Source organism: Melospiza georgiana, chromosome 5, assembly GCF_028018845.1.
Source record: "Melospiza georgiana isolate bMelGeo1 chromosome 5, bMelGeo1.pri, whole genome shotgun sequence".
Classification (NCBI taxonomy): Eukaryota; Metazoa; Chordata; class Aves; order Passeriformes; family Passerellidae; genus Melospiza; species Melospiza georgiana.
In genome coordinates this window covers 42067186-42086737 of record NC_080434.1, presented here as the reverse complement: position 1 = coordinate 42086737, position 19552 = coordinate 42067186, and the positions used below count along the sequence as shown (strand labels likewise).

At 50.2% G+C, this 19552-nt stretch overlaps 2 protein-coding genes across 3 annotated transcripts in view; one reads left to right on the top strand and one right to left on the bottom strand.

The window, feature by feature from the left end:
• Positions 1-1757: 1757 nt before the first annotated feature.
• MRPL1 (mitochondrial ribosomal protein L1) lies at positions 1758-8383 on the bottom strand. The gene is made up of 10 exons (XM_058024705.1): positions 8079-8383; positions 6896-7944; positions 6472-6580; positions 5629-5884; positions 5362-5445; positions 4762-4833; positions 4465-4576; positions 3938-4038; positions 2661-2742; positions 1758-2022 (listed from the first exon to the last, which is right to left on the bottom strand). Exons 2-10 carry the CDS (start codon positions 6939-6941, stop codon positions 1859-1861), a joined length of 1026 nt encoding a protein of 341 aa, XP_057880688.1. The 5' UTR covers positions 6942-7944; positions 8079-8383; the 3' UTR covers positions 1758-1858.
• A 191-nt stretch (positions 8384-8574) lies between these two features.
• The window catches only part of CNOT6L (CCR4-NOT transcription complex subunit 6 like), a 29129-nt gene continuing 18151 nt past the window's right edge, over positions 8575-19552 (top strand). For both annotated transcript variants that reach the window (XM_058024160.1, XM_058024159.1), the window contains exon 1: positions 8575-8619. The gene's annotated coding sequence lies outside the window, so the exon portion shown is untranslated. The remainder of the gene's footprint in view (positions 8620-19552) is intronic.

The following is a 19552-nucleotide window of genomic DNA, read 5'->3' as shown; positions in this document are numbered from 1 at the left end:
CTGGCGGCAGCTGCAACATCCCTGCCCTGCTCCTCCAGCCGTGGCACAACTCCCATGAACTCAGCTTGACCCACAGGAATTCCAGGTTTTTTGGAGTGCCACAAATTCCCTACAAGTCCAGGTTGAGGCTGAGTGTCAGCCCTGCACTCCCCACAGCTGCACACAGGCTCCCAGGACAACTTCTTCCTTCTTTGGGCAAATGTTTCTGTTTCACTGAGCTTGAATCCCAGGTCTTCTCCTTAGTTAAACTAACAGCAGGGCCAGAAAAACAAACCTAAAAGCCATCATACATCATCTGCAGGGCTAAAGATGCTGCAGCACTGCCTCCCTCCATCCCACAGTCACTTCCAGAAGCCAGCAGTGCCACTGCAGCCATGCTCAGTGGGACAATTATAAGGATTTCTAAAGCACCTTGGCCCAAGAACCACATGTACAAGTCCCACTCTGCCTGTCTGGGGAATCTGCTCATTACAGAGGAACCATCTCATGTTGATCACCCCTTCCATCTCTCCCCTCCCCATGCCAATCCAACATTCCAGGATAAAAAGAAGTCCCAAGGCACTCAACAGCTTGTACAGCACTGTTTCAGCATGGCACAGACCAGGGGCATTACTCCCTCAGCAATCAGTAGTACAAGTTCACAACTGCACCTGAAAACTTGCTGAGCCCACCAGCTCCTTCTCTTGCCCCCCTGACCTCCAGAGGCCCAGATTTCCTGTGTCCCCACAGCTCTGGGATTTTTCAAGTGCAGATCCCTGCAGGAACCTTTGTTATTCCATGCTTTTATTCTCTGAGAGCACACTCAGCAGTCTGAGAGCTTCTGATTTAAGCTCACCTGTGCATTTCTGTTTAAGCATCACTTTTTTTTTAAATCCACCCATCAGAGGGCAGGCCTATCTTTTCCCAAAATGGACAGTGAAGTCTTGGAAATAAGCCAGAAGAACAGAGAAAAGAGAAATCTATTCAGATAATACCACAGGCTTTGCTTTTCTACACCAACAGCTAACTCACATTCAAATTTTGGGTCACAAACACCACACAACCACTGGAATGCCTCATAATATCCCTTACATGTGTAATTCCTAAGCAATAAAGACATCCCAGTGCACTGGCATTGCTTTTCCCACTTGCAACATGCAAAGTCTATTAAGTCAGTGTGAAACCTTCCTATACACACCTCAAAGGGAATTTTTGGTTTAAACTCTGAGCAAAGCACCCCACACACAACCAAAAATAATCAGCGTGGCCTGGCAGGAATTGGTCACCCTGACTGACAGCAGCCAAATGCTTCTGATGGGAGCTAAAAGAACTCCCATGCAGCCAGATCCCAGTAAGCTCTTGGAAAAAGGAGGCCTACCTCCAGTAACAGGAATGATTTAAACCTTTCCAGATCTGGACCAGCTCGTCCCTGTGGTAAACAGCCAATCCTTTCTGGGACCATCTTACATTTCGGGGTGCAGCTTTACGAACAAGTGTTCAGCAACAGAACCCCCCAAAAAAACCACTTCAGGAGAAATTCCAGGAAATTCCAACGCCTGCACAGGAGGGAAGGCCGGGAGCGCCACCTCCTGGAAAGAACGCGGAAAATAGCGGCAAAGAGCCGGGTCTGCAGCTGGTATTCCAGAAAACATGGGAGCAAGGTGAATGCTCGCTCCCCTCACAAAACAAGTCTGATTCTTCCTTGGAGGAAAACACTTGCTGGGTTCTGACAACAGGCTCCTGCTCCTGACAACGTTACACCCAATTGAGACATGAAATCCACAAGCTGCATTTATTTTTTGTTCTCACAGAGCATGATTTGAGTGACACTTCACATCTGCTTCCCCAGCTGGAGCGCCAGGCCCACAAGGAGAAGACATCAGGTACTAACGGATTCCTGGACAGCTTTTTGCTGATCATCATCAGCTGCATCTTCTTCCTCTTTCTCCTCTGCTTTCTCCACCTGAGGTAGGATTCCATCGAGGTTCAGCAGCAAGCCTTCACTGGTGGAGGATCTGATAACCAGCCTCTGCACAATGGGATCTAGGAACACAAGGGGGCACCACCCAACTGATCACTCCAGCCCTTGACATCAAGGCAGTGAAAACACCACCAGAATCAGGCTTGACACTCCAAATCAGTAGAAAAGCTAATCCTCACTAAAATGGGCTGATGTACATTGATTTAAATTCATTTTAAAAAATAATCAAAACAAAGCATTCCTTTCTGCACCTACTTTATATTTCAAGTCAGGCAACCCCTTATAGTTTTTATTTGGGCTTCTCAAGGCACGTGTACTTGGCTTTATATGGTCTGGTGTCTGCAGCTACTCTGAGCAGCATCACTGGGAGAGAAGCAAGATCATTCTTCTGGCAGACACTAAGCAAGTATCAACATAAAAAAATGGGATTTTAGCTTACACAAAACTCCTTGACTAAAATTATTTCAGGAATCACCATTTCCTGTCCCGCTAAGCAGATGCCCTCTGCTTAAAGTTGACTTGATTATTCCTTTGGCTAAGGAATTAAAATTAAAAAAAAAAAAGGAAAGAAAGAATCAACTTTCCCTTGGAGGAGCAGGAATTTTAGAGATACTTGGAGAGCAGCAAGGTAACTGCACGACTAGCCAGTAAAGAACTCCCATCTCCCACTTGGGTTTGCTGCAGCCTGAACAAACCTTACCAAAATTAGATGGCTTGAAGGTGCAGATATCCTGGATAATTGTTTTCAGGTTGGCAATGATGTGCTCAGTGGGCATATCCAGCTGCAAAAGGACAGTGCCAAGTTAGTCATGGTGATGATGCCTGGAGCCCTGGTGAATGGATCTGAAAGCACTGCTATTGATGTTTATTCTACATTTGGATAGGTTTCCTTTCTGTGTGCTCCCTGTGAAGGAGTGACAAATCCCATTAACAGCCTTATCCAAATGCTGATTTGCTCACTCTTCTCCCTAGTTCCACTCAGGACACAAAATTCCCAGGGCTTTGTAACAACATGTAGCTTTAAGGGCTGAAAACTCTTAAAAAAACAACTCTTAAAAAACCAACATACACACAAGTGCTTTTGCGAAAACCTCACTATAATGAAGGAGCTGTCAAAGGCCACAAAATGCATCAGCACCTAGAACTGGAGGCATCAGGAGCTTGAACAGAACCATCAAAAGAACCAGCTCATCAGCTCCATGATGAGGACAGGTCATGCTCAGAGGGTTCTAAGCACTCCAAAATAGTTCCCAAATGAAGATGCCGGCTTCCCACAGTAAATCCTTTAGTTCCCTTCTTATTTCTTAACTAAGTCAGACTCCTCCAACAGCAAGGTCAAGAATTCCAGCTACACACAAAAATACAGACAAGGAAGCCCCTGGAATGCCCATGCACAGCTCAGAGCAGCTACTGAGAATTTATAAACTCATCTGTCTCCAGCACTGCCAGGCAAAGCTCCAGGCATTTCCTACCCTTCCTGCCTGTGCCACCCTCAGTTAGAGGAACACCAAACATCAGGCAGGATTACAAAGATGCAAACCAGAAGGAAAACAAAAAAACCCACCAGAGCTTAGGGCGGAGAAAATGAATAAATAAGCCAAAATTATTTTCTCTTTCAAGTAACACAAACAGCTCTTGCTTCCTACGCCAATTCCAGTTATTAAAATTAGAATTCTTTAATTATTTGGTTAAAGCAAAGACTTTTTGACTCTTCTGCATATTGACCATGGATTTACAAACCCATAGTTTATTCCTTACCAAAAAAAAACCAAAAAAACAAAAAAAAAAACCAAAACAACCAAAAAGTTTAAAACCAGCTGAAGATGCCACACAAAAAAGAGTTGTATTTTCTCCAGAGGTTAGTGAAAAAGTGGTCAAAAACTTTGAGAGAGAGGTTGAAGAGATGTTTTTTTTTCCTCTTTGAATACTACAGTTCTGCTCCGGACAGAAAATGTAAGAGCTCTGCACACAACTTACTCTGGCTATCCTTGTCTTGATGACACTCTCGTCCTCCACCGAGTACTCGTGACACTCCCTGAAGAACTGCACCATTCTGGGAATGTCACTGCCCAGGGAATCTGTTCAAAAACAAAAACAAAAGAAGCTGGCTGAGCAATGCTTATTGGCACAGATGGGTGTGGCACCAGGAAAGAGATCATTCAATCTGTTCATTAAAGCAAACACCAGTGCAAAACACAGTTTCACAGAGAGGACAATGGTGCCCACACTGAGATCACAGTCTCCCTGTTCCCTCCTTCCCCTCTCAGCAGGATTAATAACCATAAGGGCACCTAGCAGCCAAATGCACCTGGGTTCTTATCCCAGGTTTGCCTGTTGCAGGAAAAAATGGATCCCTAAAGTTCCCTTGACTAAGACAAGCGGTGCAGCCACAACCTAACTCCCAAAGTAACCCCACATCCTGACAGAAACCATTCCAGGGGCACCCCCAGGGCTCCAGCCCCCTCAGGAACTGCTAAAAGCTGCAAGCAAGAACTGCTCCTTACTTCTCTTGGTGCTGGGGTACTTCTTTCTCAGCTTGTTCCTCAGGGGGATTAACTTGGGGATGATGGCAGGGACAGCCACATAGAAATCAGCCTGGATTTCATCCTCCAGGATCTGCAACAAGCACAATTCCACTCTTTGCATTCAAGCTGGTTTATAAAAGGATCCAAGCACAGAAACACATCTCTCTGCCTGCTGCCTCCCAGCCAGAGCTCACTGGACATAAGGCTTCCTCCCCTCCCCTCCAGGCTCCAATTTCAATTAGGATTTTTATGTAATTCTTTAAGAAAAATACACACCCATTTGATTAATTCAACTCCTCCCACGATGGCAGCCCCGTGCTCTCGAGCTACCTCAGCTTCCTGCTCATTCTGTTGAGAGAAAAAAGGAATTAAAAACAGTTGCACTGCAAATTAGCTGCCAGCAGAGCTCAGGGAGAGAATTCCAAACAATTCAGTCCAAAGAGCCACCAAATAAACCCATGGCACCTCTCTGGGATCATCTCACAGAGATAAAATGATTCATTGGCAAAGGACAGCTGCAAGAGTGTGCTGGACACCAAAATCCATGGAAATGAAGGAATTCTGCCTCACCCACCTCTGTGAACACCAAAAATCCCATTAAAACACAGGAACCCTGGCTTAAACACTTCTGTGAGCACAAAACCCCATGAAAATGAAGGAATTCTGGCTCACCCACCTCTGTGAGCACAAAACCCCAAGAAAATGAAGGAATTCTGGCTCACCCACTTCTGTGAGCACAAAACCCCAAGAAAATGAAGGAATTCTGGCTCACCCAGTTCTGTGAGCAGAAAAACTCATGAAAATGAAGGAATTCTAGTTCACCCACCTCTGTGAGCACAAAACTCCATGAAAATGAAGGAATTCTGGCTCACCCACCTCTGTGAACACCAAGACCTTGTTCACATCCTCCGTAAAGCGATGGGGGAGAGCGACACCACTGGAAAAAGGATCCACTTTTTTCTGGCAAAGGAATAAAAAAAAAATTAAAGCAAACAAACAGAAATTAGGACTTGAGTGTAAATTACATCACCACAGGGAGTTGGCCCCCTAAAAATGAAATAAAGAAAATGCAAACAAGGTGAAGAACTGCCCTCAGTCTGAGCAGCCCCAAAGCCTTCAGGAGTGCCAGAACTGCCTCCCCACCTTCTTCTGCAGTGCCATGTCCAGGAAGACGTTGATGTACACAAACTGCTTGGGGTGGGTGAAGTCCAGCTCCTGGAACCTCTTGAGCATGCCCACGGCCTGCTCCAGCCCATAGGAGGGTCTCCTGTAGAGCCACGTCAGGTACACGTCGTCCACGGGCTTGCTCATCAGCGGCCGCCTCCGAGGGAGGGGCTTCTCCTTGGCCGCCTCCTTCGCCTTCTCCTGCCGGCTCCTCTTGGCATCTTTTTTGGCAGCTCTAAGACCAAAAAAGAAAAACCCCAGGCACGTTGTGAGGTCATCAGTTATCGTATTTTCACAGCACTCTGATTTTATAAAGCAAGGTTTTCTCCTCCCTCTCCCGTGGCATTTTGCATTCAGTTGAACACCCAATTCTCATTTTCCTCCCTATTTTCAGAGGGTATCCAGGCAAGGAAAGCAATATTAAAATAATAACTGGACCCTCCATCCCTCTGTAAAGAGTCTGCAGCACTTGAGAACACTTCATTCCCCTGTCTACTCTTGCTTCTCCCAGCCACGCTGTTATTACAGAGACGGCAAATTAAACAATGAAAAGCCAATTAAAAGACGGGAAGGGTTTCAAACAGACTCCAGAAGCTCACCAGCTTTTACTCTGACATGCGACCCTGCTACACCCCGCAAAAGCACAGCCCAACACCACAGCCTCAAGCTTTCCCTATGCCATCAGCACAGAAAACATTCCCTGCGAGCGCAGGCTGTTCTCCGGGAGCCTCTGAGGGTTAGCCAGCTGTCGGACCAGCCCTGCGGACACCAAACCCCCCAAACACCCCCCAACACCTCCCAGGACGCCGGACCCGCACTCACTTGGCTGCTGCAGCCGCGTAGGGCCGGGCGGTGGCGGGGCTCACCGCGGCGGGGACAGCGGGGCGCTGCTGCAGCCCGGGGAGGACCCAGCCGCACCGCGGGGCCAGCGCTGCGGGGAGAGAGCAAACACTGCCTCAGACACGCGCCGCGGCCCCCGCACCCCCGACCCGCCCGGACAGGCCCCCCTGCAGCCCCTCAGGGCCGCGGCAGCGCGGGGCAGCGCCCGCGGCTCCCTCACCTCGCCACAGGCAGCGGGCGCCGGGCGCCGCCATTTTGCCGAGCCGCCCTAGTGCGCCACCGGAAGCGCTCCCTCGGAACCCGCTCCCCGGGGCCGAGAAGAAGCGTTCCGGCAGCCCGCAGGCCCGGGCTCTTTAGCGGTGTGCCACCTAGCGCCGTCCCCCCAACCCGCCGCGCCCGGGCCTACCGTTCCGCGGGTGCGCGGGTTCCGCTGCCCCGAGAGAGGCGACCATTGCCCAGGGCTGGTCAAAAGCCTCCAGCTCGCTTCTTCAGCGGCCTCAGAGGGGCCTCAGGGCGAACCCGGGTTGTTTCGTAGCGCTGCAGGCCTAACTGGTCCCCCTTCCCTGAAGCAACATGGCGGCGGCTCCTGAGGGCAGTCAGAACCGCGGCCCTCAGCCATGGGGGCGTTGACACCTGTTCAGCCACGGCTGTGTGCGAGAACATTGCCCGCTGCAAGCCACGTGTAATTCCAAAAAGAGATTTTGCGGCTGCCATCGCACCCCTACTCCCTTGTGGGGTGGGTGGGAAAAGAGACACCTAATTCACTGTCCTGGAGCAGCATCCACTTACATTCACTTGCATGTCCTGAGCTGTTCAGATCCACACCACAAACTGTAATGGTTAAAGGGGGCTTCTATTCCACACTGATGTGCTTTTAATTAAAAACATTCCAATCTCCTAGTCTTTCCCAATCAGTGTGTGTCCAAGTGTTTTTACATCAGGGATATGTGGCTGCCTAGAACTCCCCAATGGATCTGTGTGCAAGGATTATTAAAACAGACAAGGGTGGCTGGGTAAAACAAACTGAAACAAAACTGTGTTCATCCAATCCAACACCTGGCTCAGTGTCCTCGGAAAGGATGGACATGGGGAGGCAGGAGGGCGATGGGAGGAAAAGGAACCCTCCTCGGCTAAAACACCTCAGCTGAGGAGTGACAGCCGTTTGTTTAAGGCTCCAGGGGTAAAATGAAATTATTTTGGACAGGTACTTGGCATTGTCCCCTGTCCCTCAGTCCCCTGTGAGCCTCTGGCCTTTTACCCAGCAGGTCTCTGCTGGAGCACGGATGGAGCACGGATTTCTGGAGATACACGGGCTCGCAGATAATGCTCACCCATCACAAACACCTCACTCTCCCCAAAGTCTGTTTCCTACCAACAGCCCCTGATCCATCGCTGAGGCCCTTCCCACTCTCCGGCCAACAATGAACTTCTTGGGTCCAGCATCACCTCGGGCAGCTGCAGCAGAAAGCAAATTCCAATTAAAAGCCCCAGAGCCTGATCTCTTGTCCCTCCCTGTGCTCCACCGACCGCTTGTTGCTTCCTCAAACACTCCCTGGTGCTTTTTAATTTTTTAATTTTTTTTTTTTTACCTGCACTTCCCTGCTCCGGCTGCCCACGAGGATCCGTGCCACCGACACTTCGGCGCCCAATAAACCCCACTGCCTGGAGGAGGAGAAACAGAGTTGGCAGACACCGAGCAGATGCCCGCACACTCAAATCCCCGCCGTTCGCCCCGCATTCCCAGGCGTCCCTTCCTTCTCCCACCGCGGCTGTGAAACCGAGGGGGGAACAGGAGGGGAAACGAGGGGATAAAGGGGGCGGCTGGTTCCTTCGTGCCCCCACCGGAGCCGCTCCGTGATCGCTGACACGGCCCCGCGAGTGCCCGCGCTCCCCCCGCCGCGGCCCCGGCACCGCCCGCCGCCGCCTCCCCGCGCCCGCCCCCGTCTCCTCCGCCCTGCGCGCCCCGGCCGCCGCTCCTGCTCCTCCTCCTCTCCTTCCTCCTCCTCGCCGCCGCTGCCGCCCGGGCCCCGCGGCTCCGTCCCCGCTGCCCGCGGGCCGCCGCCCGCATGTCGTGTGCGCCCGCCCCGCCGCGCCGCCGCCGGCCCCGCCGCCCCGCCGCGCCGCATGCAGGTGAGAGCGGGCGGGAGCGGCCCCGCCGCCATGTCGGGCCCCGCCGGCAGCGGCGCGGCCGGGCCGCGGGTGCGGGGGGTGCGGGCGCAGCCCCCGCCGCGGGGAGATGGCGATCGGCACCGCCGAGCAGCCCCGGAGGCCGCGGCCGCACTGCCACCGGAGCCGGAGCTGCCCGAGGGGATGCCGCGCTCGCCTCGGAGCCGGGGGGGGGCGGCCGTGGGGAGAGCCGTGCTCGTGGGGCCGATTCCCGGCGCGGGGGGACGGATCCCGGCCGTGGGATGAGCCGTGGCCCTGGGGCTAATCCCGGTCGTGGGGTGAAGCCGGGCCCCGGTGTGAACCCTGGCCGTGAGGTGAGCCCCAGCGACGGGGCAGATCCCTGTCGTGGGGTGAACTCCGGCCGTGGGGTAAACCCCGGCCATTGGGTGAGCCCCAGCTGTGGGGTAAATCCCGGCCATGGGGTAAATCCCGGCCATGGAGTGAGCCCCAGCTGTGGGTGAATCCCAGCCTGGAGGTGAACCTCAGCCCCGGGACTGATCCCAGCCGTGAGGAGACCGGGGCTGGAGGGTGGTGCGTGGCCGTGGGGCGAATCCCGGCCACGGGGCCAAGGCTTGGCCCCAATCCCCGCCACGTGCCGTGATGGCATCTCGGCCTGGCACTGTGGGTGACCCCAGCGCGTTTGGGGTGACGGTGTCTTTGGGGTGAGGGTACTTTAGGGCTTAGGGAGTTTTGGGGAGATGCTGGTCTCGCCGCCTTTTCCCCGTGGTCCGCAGCAGTTCCGTGGGAGGAGGAGGGTGACAGGAGTGCAATAAAACCTGGGCTGCCAGCCCAGGCGTGGTGCTCGCAAATGAAAGCACGCACTTGAGCACTGAGTTTGGTTCCAGTCTGGGGCTCGCTTGTTAAGCTGCAGTGCTCCTGTTCAATGTGGTGGTGGAGGGCTCTGTTGCTCCCAGCCACGCCACATTTTTTCTGACCTTCTGGAAATCTTTAGACCAATGGCTTTTATCGAGCCCTTTTGGAAACTTTGAATAGCTTGAGTATTTATTTTGGGGAGGTACAACTTCTCCTGAGTTACCGTGCTGATAAAGATTTTACACGGCCTTGGTTAAGCAGGGAATTTTTTACAATTAAAATGTGACGCTCACCCACAAAACTCACAGCTAACCCAGAGGGGCAAACACCCACCCAGGAGTTGTTCATGGTGTGTAGACATGGCTGATAATGAAAATGATGGCAACGTGCTTATTTTTAAAAAGAAAAAAAAAATAGCACATTATTCCTCTCAACCCAGGGAATTCCTAGAATCATTGTATCATCATCCCGTATCCCAGTTTGGAGGGCCACAGAGCTCTGGTGAAGGCAGAGCACGGCCTGCCAGGGATTTCATTTCTGTGAAAAACAAGGAAATGGTCCTGCCACACATCCCTGTCCCGGAGGGCAGCATCCCTGGACCCGGCTGTGGTGCCTCCCAGCAGATCCAGGCTGGCAGGACGCTGAGTTTTGCTTTGTCCCACAGCCTGTCCTGGACGGAGCCCTGCTCCCTGCCCACCGAGGGAGGTGTTTCCAGCCTGGCTGCAGAATTTGGCTCTGGAGCAGGTGGACAGCGTGCACTGCTGGCACCTCACTGCTCCGTGCTCTGGAACAGTGATCCAGCCTGCAGCATGGGGTCGGCTCACCCAAACACAACTTGTGTTGGAGCTCCAGCCCAGACACCAGATCTCCTCCCGAGGAGACTGGAGGTGACTCCAGAAGCTCCCTTGCAGTGTGCCTGTAGAGTTTCACAGAGCAGTGGAAATTCTGCAGTGCTCTGCTGTCTGCTAAACAAACCCTGCTAAACACTTTCAGTTTTGTTCCCTTCTTACTATTAAAAGCGGGGGCTGCTCTGAGTGCTGAAGTACAGCACAATTTAATTTATTCCCTTTTATCTCTTCCTACATGGGCTCTTTCTCCTTTCATTTGTGCGTTTAACTGAAGGACAAAACTCAGTGTAAGCAGCCCATAGGTGTTCCTGTGCAGAGTTTAGTTTTGTGGCACCCTTGGAGGGCCATCCCTAATGTGTCAGGGCTGAGACTCCCCACCAGCAGCCTGCTGGTCAGACTCACCCTGGCTGCAGCATGGGGAAGGCAGAACTTTGCAGTGGCTGTGGAGTTTCCCACCCAGCAGGACGAGCTCCTGCCGGCACAGCTCTGTGTGTGCCGTGCCGGAGCGTGACCCATGAGTGCCAGAGCAGTGCCAGCAGCAGCCCAGCTGCAGGAGGAGCACAGTTATCTGCACAAGTGCACTCTCACTGATAGAGCTTGTTTGCCTTGCCTCCAGAGTGCTTCTCCCCAGCCCTGGGAGCAGTGCTCCTTCCATGGATCTGCCTGCCTGGGAAGGAAAGGAGAGAGAAATGGAAGGCTGCTCCAGGTGTATTTACCATCCTCTTCCCATCCAGAACCTGTAGGAGCCCCATCACATTTGCAGTGGGAATTCTCTTGTTGGCTGTTCTCTTTCCATGGGATAAAACTTCCATTCCGTGGGAGCATTTTGTTGTTTCCCATTAACAGTCGTGGTTTTGACCAAGTTTAGCTTTCACACCAGTCCTGGGAGAACAAAAGCCAGAAAGTGATCCCAAGGTATGTGTGTGGACTCTATTAGGAGAATGAAAAAGCACCAGTGGAGAAAAATTAATTAATTTCCACACTGGGTAAGCCTCTACTTAATTTAAACCACTAAGAATTAAAACTTAGAGTTAGGTAGATCACAGCAGCCACTGGCCTTTTTGTTTGAGCCAGTGTGCACAAATGGAGGGATGTGTTTCTTCTTATTAAAATCCTCCCCGAGGTTTTAGGTGGTAAAATTAGCCATCAGTAACTTGCATAATTTCCAGGCAAACTTTCTTGAATCACCCCCAAAAATTCTGCTTTTATCAGCTCTAATCTGCTGGACACTTTTGGGTTACTTGGGCTTAAAAGGGGAGATAAATCCAAATAAGTGCTTACTTTTTACTTGCTTACTGTTTAGTGGGAAGAGGTTTGGGGAGTGCCAAAAGGGCACTCGAGGCACAGGATTGTAACCTGATTTGCAGACTACTGAGAAAGCAAAAGTAACAGTGGAGCTTAGTTTTTTGGGAGCATAAGATGGCATTTGTGAAAACTTTAAAAAATAAGTTAAAATATGTCTTAGGCATATTTAGATTCAGGAGGATTTGCTGTGGATTTAGTGCTTTAGAGCATTAAATGCTAAGCCTCTTGTAATATTTTTTTTTTGTCCAGATTCTGTGGTTCTCTTGGTGGCAGGCTGTAATCAGGGCTTGGGTGCTCGTTGCAGTGACAGTGTGGTGTAACCTCACCTTCTCATTAATTCTTTGGGTTTCCAGTGATTTGTCTGTGCAGCTTCTCCATCTCACCTTTAATGATTTAAAAACAAAAAACAACAGCAAAAAAGGAGATTTATTTATCAAGATCCCTACATGGTGACAATGTTTCTGGAATTCTGCTGCTCTCCTTCCCTGTCTTTTGTGCACCTCGGGGCTGTCATCAAACTTCCCACCACAAGACCACCCCAAAAAGTTCAAATTAAAGTAAACTGAAGTGTCTGGCAGGAAAGGGCAAAAAGAACTTGACATGCCCAGGATTTTCTGGTCCCATTTGTGCCTTCAGATCTCGGGGCTGGATGCAGAGAGCGCCATGAAGGCCTTTAGCTGAACTTGCTGACTGGCATTGCTGGCAGCTCAGTAAATTCACAAAAGGGCTACGTGACACCCACCTCCAATGGCAAGGTGCTGAGCCTGACTGGGGGGCTGCTGTGTGGGACAAAATTCCTCTCTCCAAGTTGAAAACGAGAAAAAAAAAAAATTCACACTCTGCCCAAAACAACAAGCAAACTGAAGTTTCTCTGAGTAAAAGGGAGCACTGGAAGAAAATCTTCCTAGAATCCTGTTTAGGAGAACAATTCTTGCAGTCTCTTGGACATCGCCTTACAGAGATGTAGCTTTTGGAGTGTTCAGCCACCACCAGGAAGCAACTGGGCAGGTGGTCATGGCAAACAGAATTAAAGACAGGCAGAAATGCTCTGTGTGCTGTCCTACAGGGAGCACATTTTATCCCTTGGAGGGGCAGATGTTCAACCAGCACTTAGAAAAATGCTCCAGGACCAACAAAAAGCAGCTCCAAGCAATTGTAGCTCCAAGTCAGGTGCAGTCAGCCAGCACAGGGGTTTTGGGAGCTGCACCCACACCAGGGGACGGAAGAGAAGCCCAGTGAGCTGTTGGGAGTAATTGACCTGCAGTTTGTAGGTGTTGTGTGCTCACCCCTGCTCTGGCATTTCCTGAGGGCAGTCATTAGTGCTGTTTGGGACTGCACAGCACCGTTTATGCTCAGCATTCACCTGGGTGGGATGTGCTGTCTTCCCCATTCTGCTTGCCTGGCTGGGGAGGAGCTTGGTGGTTTTTCTGAGAAAGACAGAAAAATTGTGAATAAAAGGGCTGTGAGACTCCAAATGCAGATTTGCAGGATATGAAGGCTGGGGTGTAAATGCATGTTCTAAATTAAAATTTTCCCTTCAGCAGGAGTTTGGTTTTGGATTCCCCCCACTTGCAGCTGGAGGGTTGGGAAATTTCAGACATGAAGAGACAAATCCTTCAGAACACCCTGCCACCATCCCTGTTGATTTGAATCTGGATTATTCCTTACACCCTAAACAAAGCATAAAGGGAAACCTCTTGTGCCCCCAGCCAGGAGCAGCAGGAATTTTTATGGACGCAACTCTTGTCCTGTGGGCCTTTCCTCTTGCCAGGTTCTGCACCCACCTGTGCTCTGCAGAGGCTGTGTTGGGAACAGGAATGCAAAGCAAAGCTCCTTCATCCTGGCCCTTCCACAATCAGCTCTCCAGGCCAACAGCTCCCCACACTGCTGCTTCCAATGGCCTGGAAGGGAAGGCCCAATTAAACATTTTACATGATTTTTTAAAGGCAGGAAAAGTTCCTGGGCTGAGGCAGAGTGTCAGGCTGCAGGAGAGGGAGAAATGTTTAGCCTTGTGTTGCTGCAGAGGCAGCCTCCTCCTTGCTCTGGTGTCAAACACATCTTTTTAAGTTCATCAGATTCCAGGAGTACAAAAGAAAGTACAAAACCCATAAGCTTTTGGTCAAGCTGTTAATAATAATCAGGATTTGTGGCTGGTGTTCAAGTTTGCTGTTTACCCTTTAGGGCAGCTGAATGAATTGCTTGGGTGGTTTTCCCCTCGCTTTTCAGGAATGCTTCCATCTGAGTGAACATCTTTGTGCCTTCTAATCACAAATTAGTTTTGCTTTCTTTTTTTTTTTTCTTTTTTCCTTCCTAAGAAATCAATCTAAAGGCCCTTTCAAAAGGCTCTGGATTTAAGGACCATCTAAAGAGAGGGCTGAAGCCTTCCTTCTGCAGATTTGTAGCTCTTTTTTCTCCATAGGATGCTCCCAGGAAAACTGAGGAAGGGGGAAAGCGGGGAGCATACTTTGTGTGCTTTGCTGGATATCCCCATCCTGTGTGAGATCACAAGGGGTGTGTATGAGACCAAAAAAAAGTTCTTTATCCTGAGTCAGCCTCGACATGTAGAGAATATCCTTTGCTCTTCCTGCTTCCCCTATAGCTCAAAATTCAATTTCTGCTTCTTGTGTTGCATTATTTTACAACTGGCCCTGGCAGTGGGAAGGATCTAGCACAAGATGAACGGCTGCCCAGGCAAAAATTCCCACATGTGAACGCCTTTCCTTGAATCCCTTTTTGTTCTGGAAGGTTAAGAAAGCAAAAGGAAAGCAGGGCCAGATGACTTCTCACATACCAGAACATTGCCAGGTGCCAGGAAGAGCTGGGCTTGCCTTTTTTTTTCCCCCATCCAAGTCATATCTTGCCACTGGGAGCAGGTCAGTCTCCAGGGACATGTTTGTACCTGTGCAAGGAGCCTCTTCCTCTTCCTCCTCAGTCTGGAGCAAAAGACAGGGAAGCAGTGGAGTGCACCAGAGGAACTAGGAATGTTTGGAGTGCATGAGAGAAGCACATCTGTGGAGTATTTTGAGACCTGTGGACAGACCAGGAGGTTTGAGTCTAGGTGTTTTTCTGCAAGGTGTTTTTCTGCCTGCTCTAGGAACCCCCAGGTGCAGGTAAAGGGGGAATAATTCAGTTTTAAGTCATTGGCCATTTATTTCATGGCAGCTGCAGGTCTGAACAAAACAACCCTGGACGTGGGGAGATGAGTATAACTCACAAGTATTTTCTGCTTGGCAAATTACCTGCTTGAAAACCTCAGGCTGTCAACAAGGCTCCAGCATTCCTGACTCCTTACCTGCCTCCTGACCTACCCACTGTGTCTGTGCTCTTCCTTTACTCTCCACTTCTGGACAGCAGGGGAGGTAGCACCAGGCCTTGGACTGCATTTGTCTTCTTCAGCTTCCTTTCAGAGAGCTCTGTAATTAACCTCTCACCTGCCAGTATGTTCAGAAATACCAGAAAACCAACCTGCTTGAAAAGCTGCAGTGAAACTTGCCAAAGGTATTCCCTGGCTTTGGGTGAAATCCCTGCACATGGCTGCACAGAGGAGCCCTCACAAGCTGAGGAGAGGTTACCCAGGGAAGCTGTGGCTGCCCCTGCATCCCTGGCAGTGCCCAGGGCCAGGCTGGACAGGGCTTGGAGCAGCCTGGGACACTGGAAGGTGTCCCTGCCCACAGCAGAGGTGGAACTGGATGGGCTTAAAGGTCCCTTCCAAACCAGTGTGGGATTCTGGTTGGAAGTTTAAGTAAGTTGGAAATGCTCATGGGAAAGACTGGGATAATCAGATACAGAAGCAGCTGAACTATCTTTCAATATTCAAATAGTATGCTTTGCTCAGGCTATTAGGCAAACTTTTTTTAAAAATGTAAAGTACATTTAAACACACCCTCTGGAGAAGAGGGTTTATTCCTATAAACTGGGGGGGTTTAACAGATCTCTTCTCTCTTCTCTGAGCATACAAGCCCAGCTACTCTGAGCACTGTGCAGCATCCTGGGCCCTGTTCAGACTGAAAAGGCTCATTTATTGTGCCAGTGATTGCAAAACATTTCCACTATCAGTGTGTGCTTTTTCCTTTGGCTTTTTTTCCCCCCTTTTTCTCCTCCTTCCTTTTAAAACCTTGAGCTTTGACTCATCCAAACTTACCTGTGGTTGAACAAGGCAAGCCTTGTAACCCTAAAGCTGTTTGAATTGAGTTTTTCAGTGGCACATTTTCTTTGGATTGTTGAGGGAGAGTAACTGAAGTGTTGCTGGGCTTTGCTTATTTTGTGGAAGTGCTGGCAGTCTCCCACTGAAAATGGAAGATGACACCTTGGCCGTGGAAATAATCTCATTTCTTTTCTCCTAGCACAAACTTTGCTTTGAAGGATGAAAGGGTATTGATGGTTCCAGCTGTATCTTAAGCTTGGTTCATTGAGAAGACCTCAGTGTGCATGGATTCATAATTCCTGTGGAGTTTTGCTCAAAAGCCAGGTCAATAGCTGACTCCTCTCCAGGTATTGATCCTGAGGAGCTGAGCAGGCTCTGTGTATCATTTCTGAGTGACTGACTGCACGGGTGTCAGATCAGCCTTGTCAGTAGAGCAGCCCTTCCCCTCCTGGCCCAGAGGGACACTGGCACACCAGGCACTCCCAGCTCACAGCACTCGTGCTCTTTGGGGTTTTCTGTCTCCCCAGTCCCAGGAAAACCTCCTGCTTTGAGCTGCAGCCATCCTTGGCTGCTTCTCTGCCATGCCCACTGCCCAGGATGGTGTTTTGTCTTGATCCAGCACTGGCTTCTTCCTTCCCCAGACTCCTGGTGACTTCAGCTCCTAATCCTTTAAGCTACTCTGTCCTGGATCTCATTAGAAGCCCAGCACTCCCCAGGGGATGGAGCAGCATTGCAAATGGGTCATTTCTCTGAAACAGTGCAAGATAGTTGTGTAAACAAACAAGCACACTGCTTAAAGCAGCCCTTTGGGGGCTTCTGATGACATTTATTTACAGGCTGACTGCTGGGAACACTTCTTGCCCTACAGTGGCCCCTTGCATGCATTTTTGGTGAGCAGAGCCTTATTCTGGGGAGCAGCCTGCCCTGTGCTTGCTCCAAGAGCTGCTCTGGAAACACCAAGTGTAAAATGCACCTGCAGACCTGGTGTGGGTTCCAGGAGTTGTCATGCACACCCTGAGAGGTAACAGGCTGCTCCCAGCAGGGAGGAACTGTTCCTTTGGAGGGAGGACTGACTCTTAACCAAGCACAACAATAAAAAGCAGCTGTGTAATGCTGTGGAGGATTTCCATGCAGTAAATAGTTCAGCTGGTCCTGTAAGTGAGGGTGTGACATGGAGGAAGAGGAAGGGTGGAAACCTGGATGTGCTTGTGTTACCTGTGATTTAAGAAAAGCCTGCTTCATTTAGAGGAGATGAGGGGAATAACTGGTGGGTGTATGTCAGTGGGACAATTAGCATTTCCATCAAGCGAGTGCCAGTTGGCTCTGGAATTAATCAAATACAGCTCCTTCCCTCCCTTCCCACCCCTCCCCTTGGCTTTTGCTGTTTGCTTCTATGACTTGTCTGTGCTTCTCTGGTCTCAGAGAGATAACCTGGAGCCCCCTGGGACCCCAGCACCACTAAATTTACAGCTGGAGGTTTCTGCTTACCTCTTGCCTTTCCCTAGTCTCAACTTGAATTTCCTTGTGCTCTGTGTCACAGTTCCCTCAGGGATTCTTTCAAATCTCCTCAAACATGGTTTTTTAATTGTTTGGGTTTTTACAATTAAAAAAAAACATGATGAGGCATTTACATTTGATCCCCTGCTAATCTGTATCCCCAGTCAGGGTATTTGGAGTAAGAAGCTGGAAAGACACAGTACCTGGGAGGGCAGACTCAGGGTGCTCCTTGAATTCCTGGCAGAGGCAGTGTATACAGAGGTGGTTGGACACAGTCCTGCAGGAAAGCACCATGACAAAAGCTCAGATCCACGCCAAAGACCATGAGAATTCCCCATTCTCCAATATTTTCTTGCTGATTTATACCCACTAGATGCTGTATATAGGGATATAGCAAATAGTTTACCTTAAGCTGACACATCTGTACATACCCCAGCATTGGCAGGTCTCTTTGAATGCCCTTCCCATACCCCTGAACAATCACCTGGTTTTCCTGCCCCACAGAGGAGGAAATCCAGTTTTTGTGTTTGTGGTATTGGCTGTGCTTCTCTTCTCCTCGGGGAGGCCAAAATGGGAAGACTTTGTCCCATTCCCCTAAAAGCAGAGCAGTGCGGACAAGCAGCCTGTGCAGCCACTCAGGCCTGATTCCCAAGCACAGGAATGGCCATGGGGATGAGGAGATCCAAAGGGTGCTGTTCCCAGCTCCCAGCCTTGGACAACGTGTGTGCACACACGTGCACGCCCTGCCAGCCACAGCGTGGCTCATTGCTGGGAGGGATCAGCAGATGGGAGGGCATGGACACTCAGCTGTGCTCACAGGAAGGAAGAGCCACTCAGGCCTGCCTGCTGGATTGCTTCCAACATGCTTTGGCAGCTTGACTCACCCATGTACAGAGGCTGGGGGGAAAAGGAAAGAGTCACAAGGAATGTCACAGGGCTGCCGGCGAGGGTGGAGCTGTGCCCAACATCCATGAACACAGGGCTGCAGCAGGAGGCAGGCACAGCTCTTCTCCACTTGCCTCCTCTCTGAGGCACTGAGGTATCAAACAACTTGAACAAAACACTTTATGGGCACTGTCATTTAACCAGTGCATCTTCTGCACCCTTTGGGAAAGGGACTGTGTGTCTCAAACCCAGAAGTTCCTGTTGTTTGCTGCCCAAAAATCATTTCTTCATATTAAAGCCTCTGCTGCAGCCCAGTAACTCAGCCTTTGCTCTCTGACACTCCTCACACCTTCAGTAGTGTTCCAGTACTCATTTCTTTTCTCCAGGCTTTAAATGATAGTCATTTGCATGCCTCATACATACATACAAAAACAGCCCAGCAAATAAAACAGCATAAAAGCCCAAAAGTCCAAGGAAAAGGCAGGCACAGACTTACTGGTGGGAACACAGTACCTGCCCCTGGCCCTTTTTATATCCACCTCAGAGAGCAGCTTAGGCTCACCCAGGACCACATTTAGAGTTGCAACTGAAGAATCCTGCTCTGCCAGTCCCCTCTGGGTTTTTTTGGACCCACAGAATTCCATTAGGAACCCCCAGAGTTTATAAATATTGTTCTTACTAATGCGCTGATGTCCTCCTCTCTGGGTTTTCTGTAATTTACACAAAATGAGGAAGAGATTCTGTGTTTAATTTACACAAAATCAGGGCTGGATCTGTAGCAGAGAGCAAGTTTTAGTAGCTTCAGAAGTTTTCCAAGGGGAGCCTTTAGGAGAAAGGCCTGCCAAAATTTGCACTGATGCACACTGGATTTTGGAGTTAACAGATCCAGGGAACTCAGTACAGCTCCCTGAAGACTGAGCAAAACCAGGTTGGGATTTCTGGATATTATTTTAGTTTCAGGACAAGCAAAGTGGGAGATAGGAATGGCAGGAGTTGGGCAGAATCCATTTTTTGCCTAAGAACAAAATTACACATGGTGACTTTCAAGTCTTGCTCAATGTTGCTGTGATGCAGAAGGAGGAGAAAAAAGCGCATTTGATTTAGGTTTGTTTTCCCCTTTCTGTAACTGTGGCAATGACACTGCTGCCTGTTTGACTCACCACGATTTCAAAGCAATATTCAAGTGACTAACAGCTGAAAAATGTGATGTCCTTTGCCTCCCAGCTCAGGGCTCACTCCTCTGCAGGCCCCTGATGGCCACACATGGCTCTGCAATGGCAGAGCACTTCTGCATTTCAACATCATTTCTTTGGGTGTCCTGCCAGGGAGCACTCCTGGAGCTCTCAGATGGTCTCAGGGGCTCAGTGGGCATCTCTGGGCTGCTGTGGATGGGCAGGGGGTGGCT

What these genes read in the sequence shown, in the direction of transcription:
- MRPL1 (XM_058024705.1), bottom strand. Translation starts at nt 6,941, where the DNA reads ATGGTCGCCTCTCTCGGGGCAGCGGAACCCGCGCACCCGCGGAACG. An exon ending in TACGCGGCTGCAGCAGCCAA is followed by an intron (nt 5,885 to 6,471) that starts GTGAGTGCGGGT and finishes TTTTGGTCTTAG; the next exon opens with AGCTGCCAAAAAAGATGCCA. An exon ending in TCAAGACAAGGATAGCCAGA is followed by an intron (nt 2,743 to 3,937) that starts GTAAGTTGTGTG and finishes GTCCTTTTGCAG; the next exon opens with CTGGATATGCCCACTGAGCA.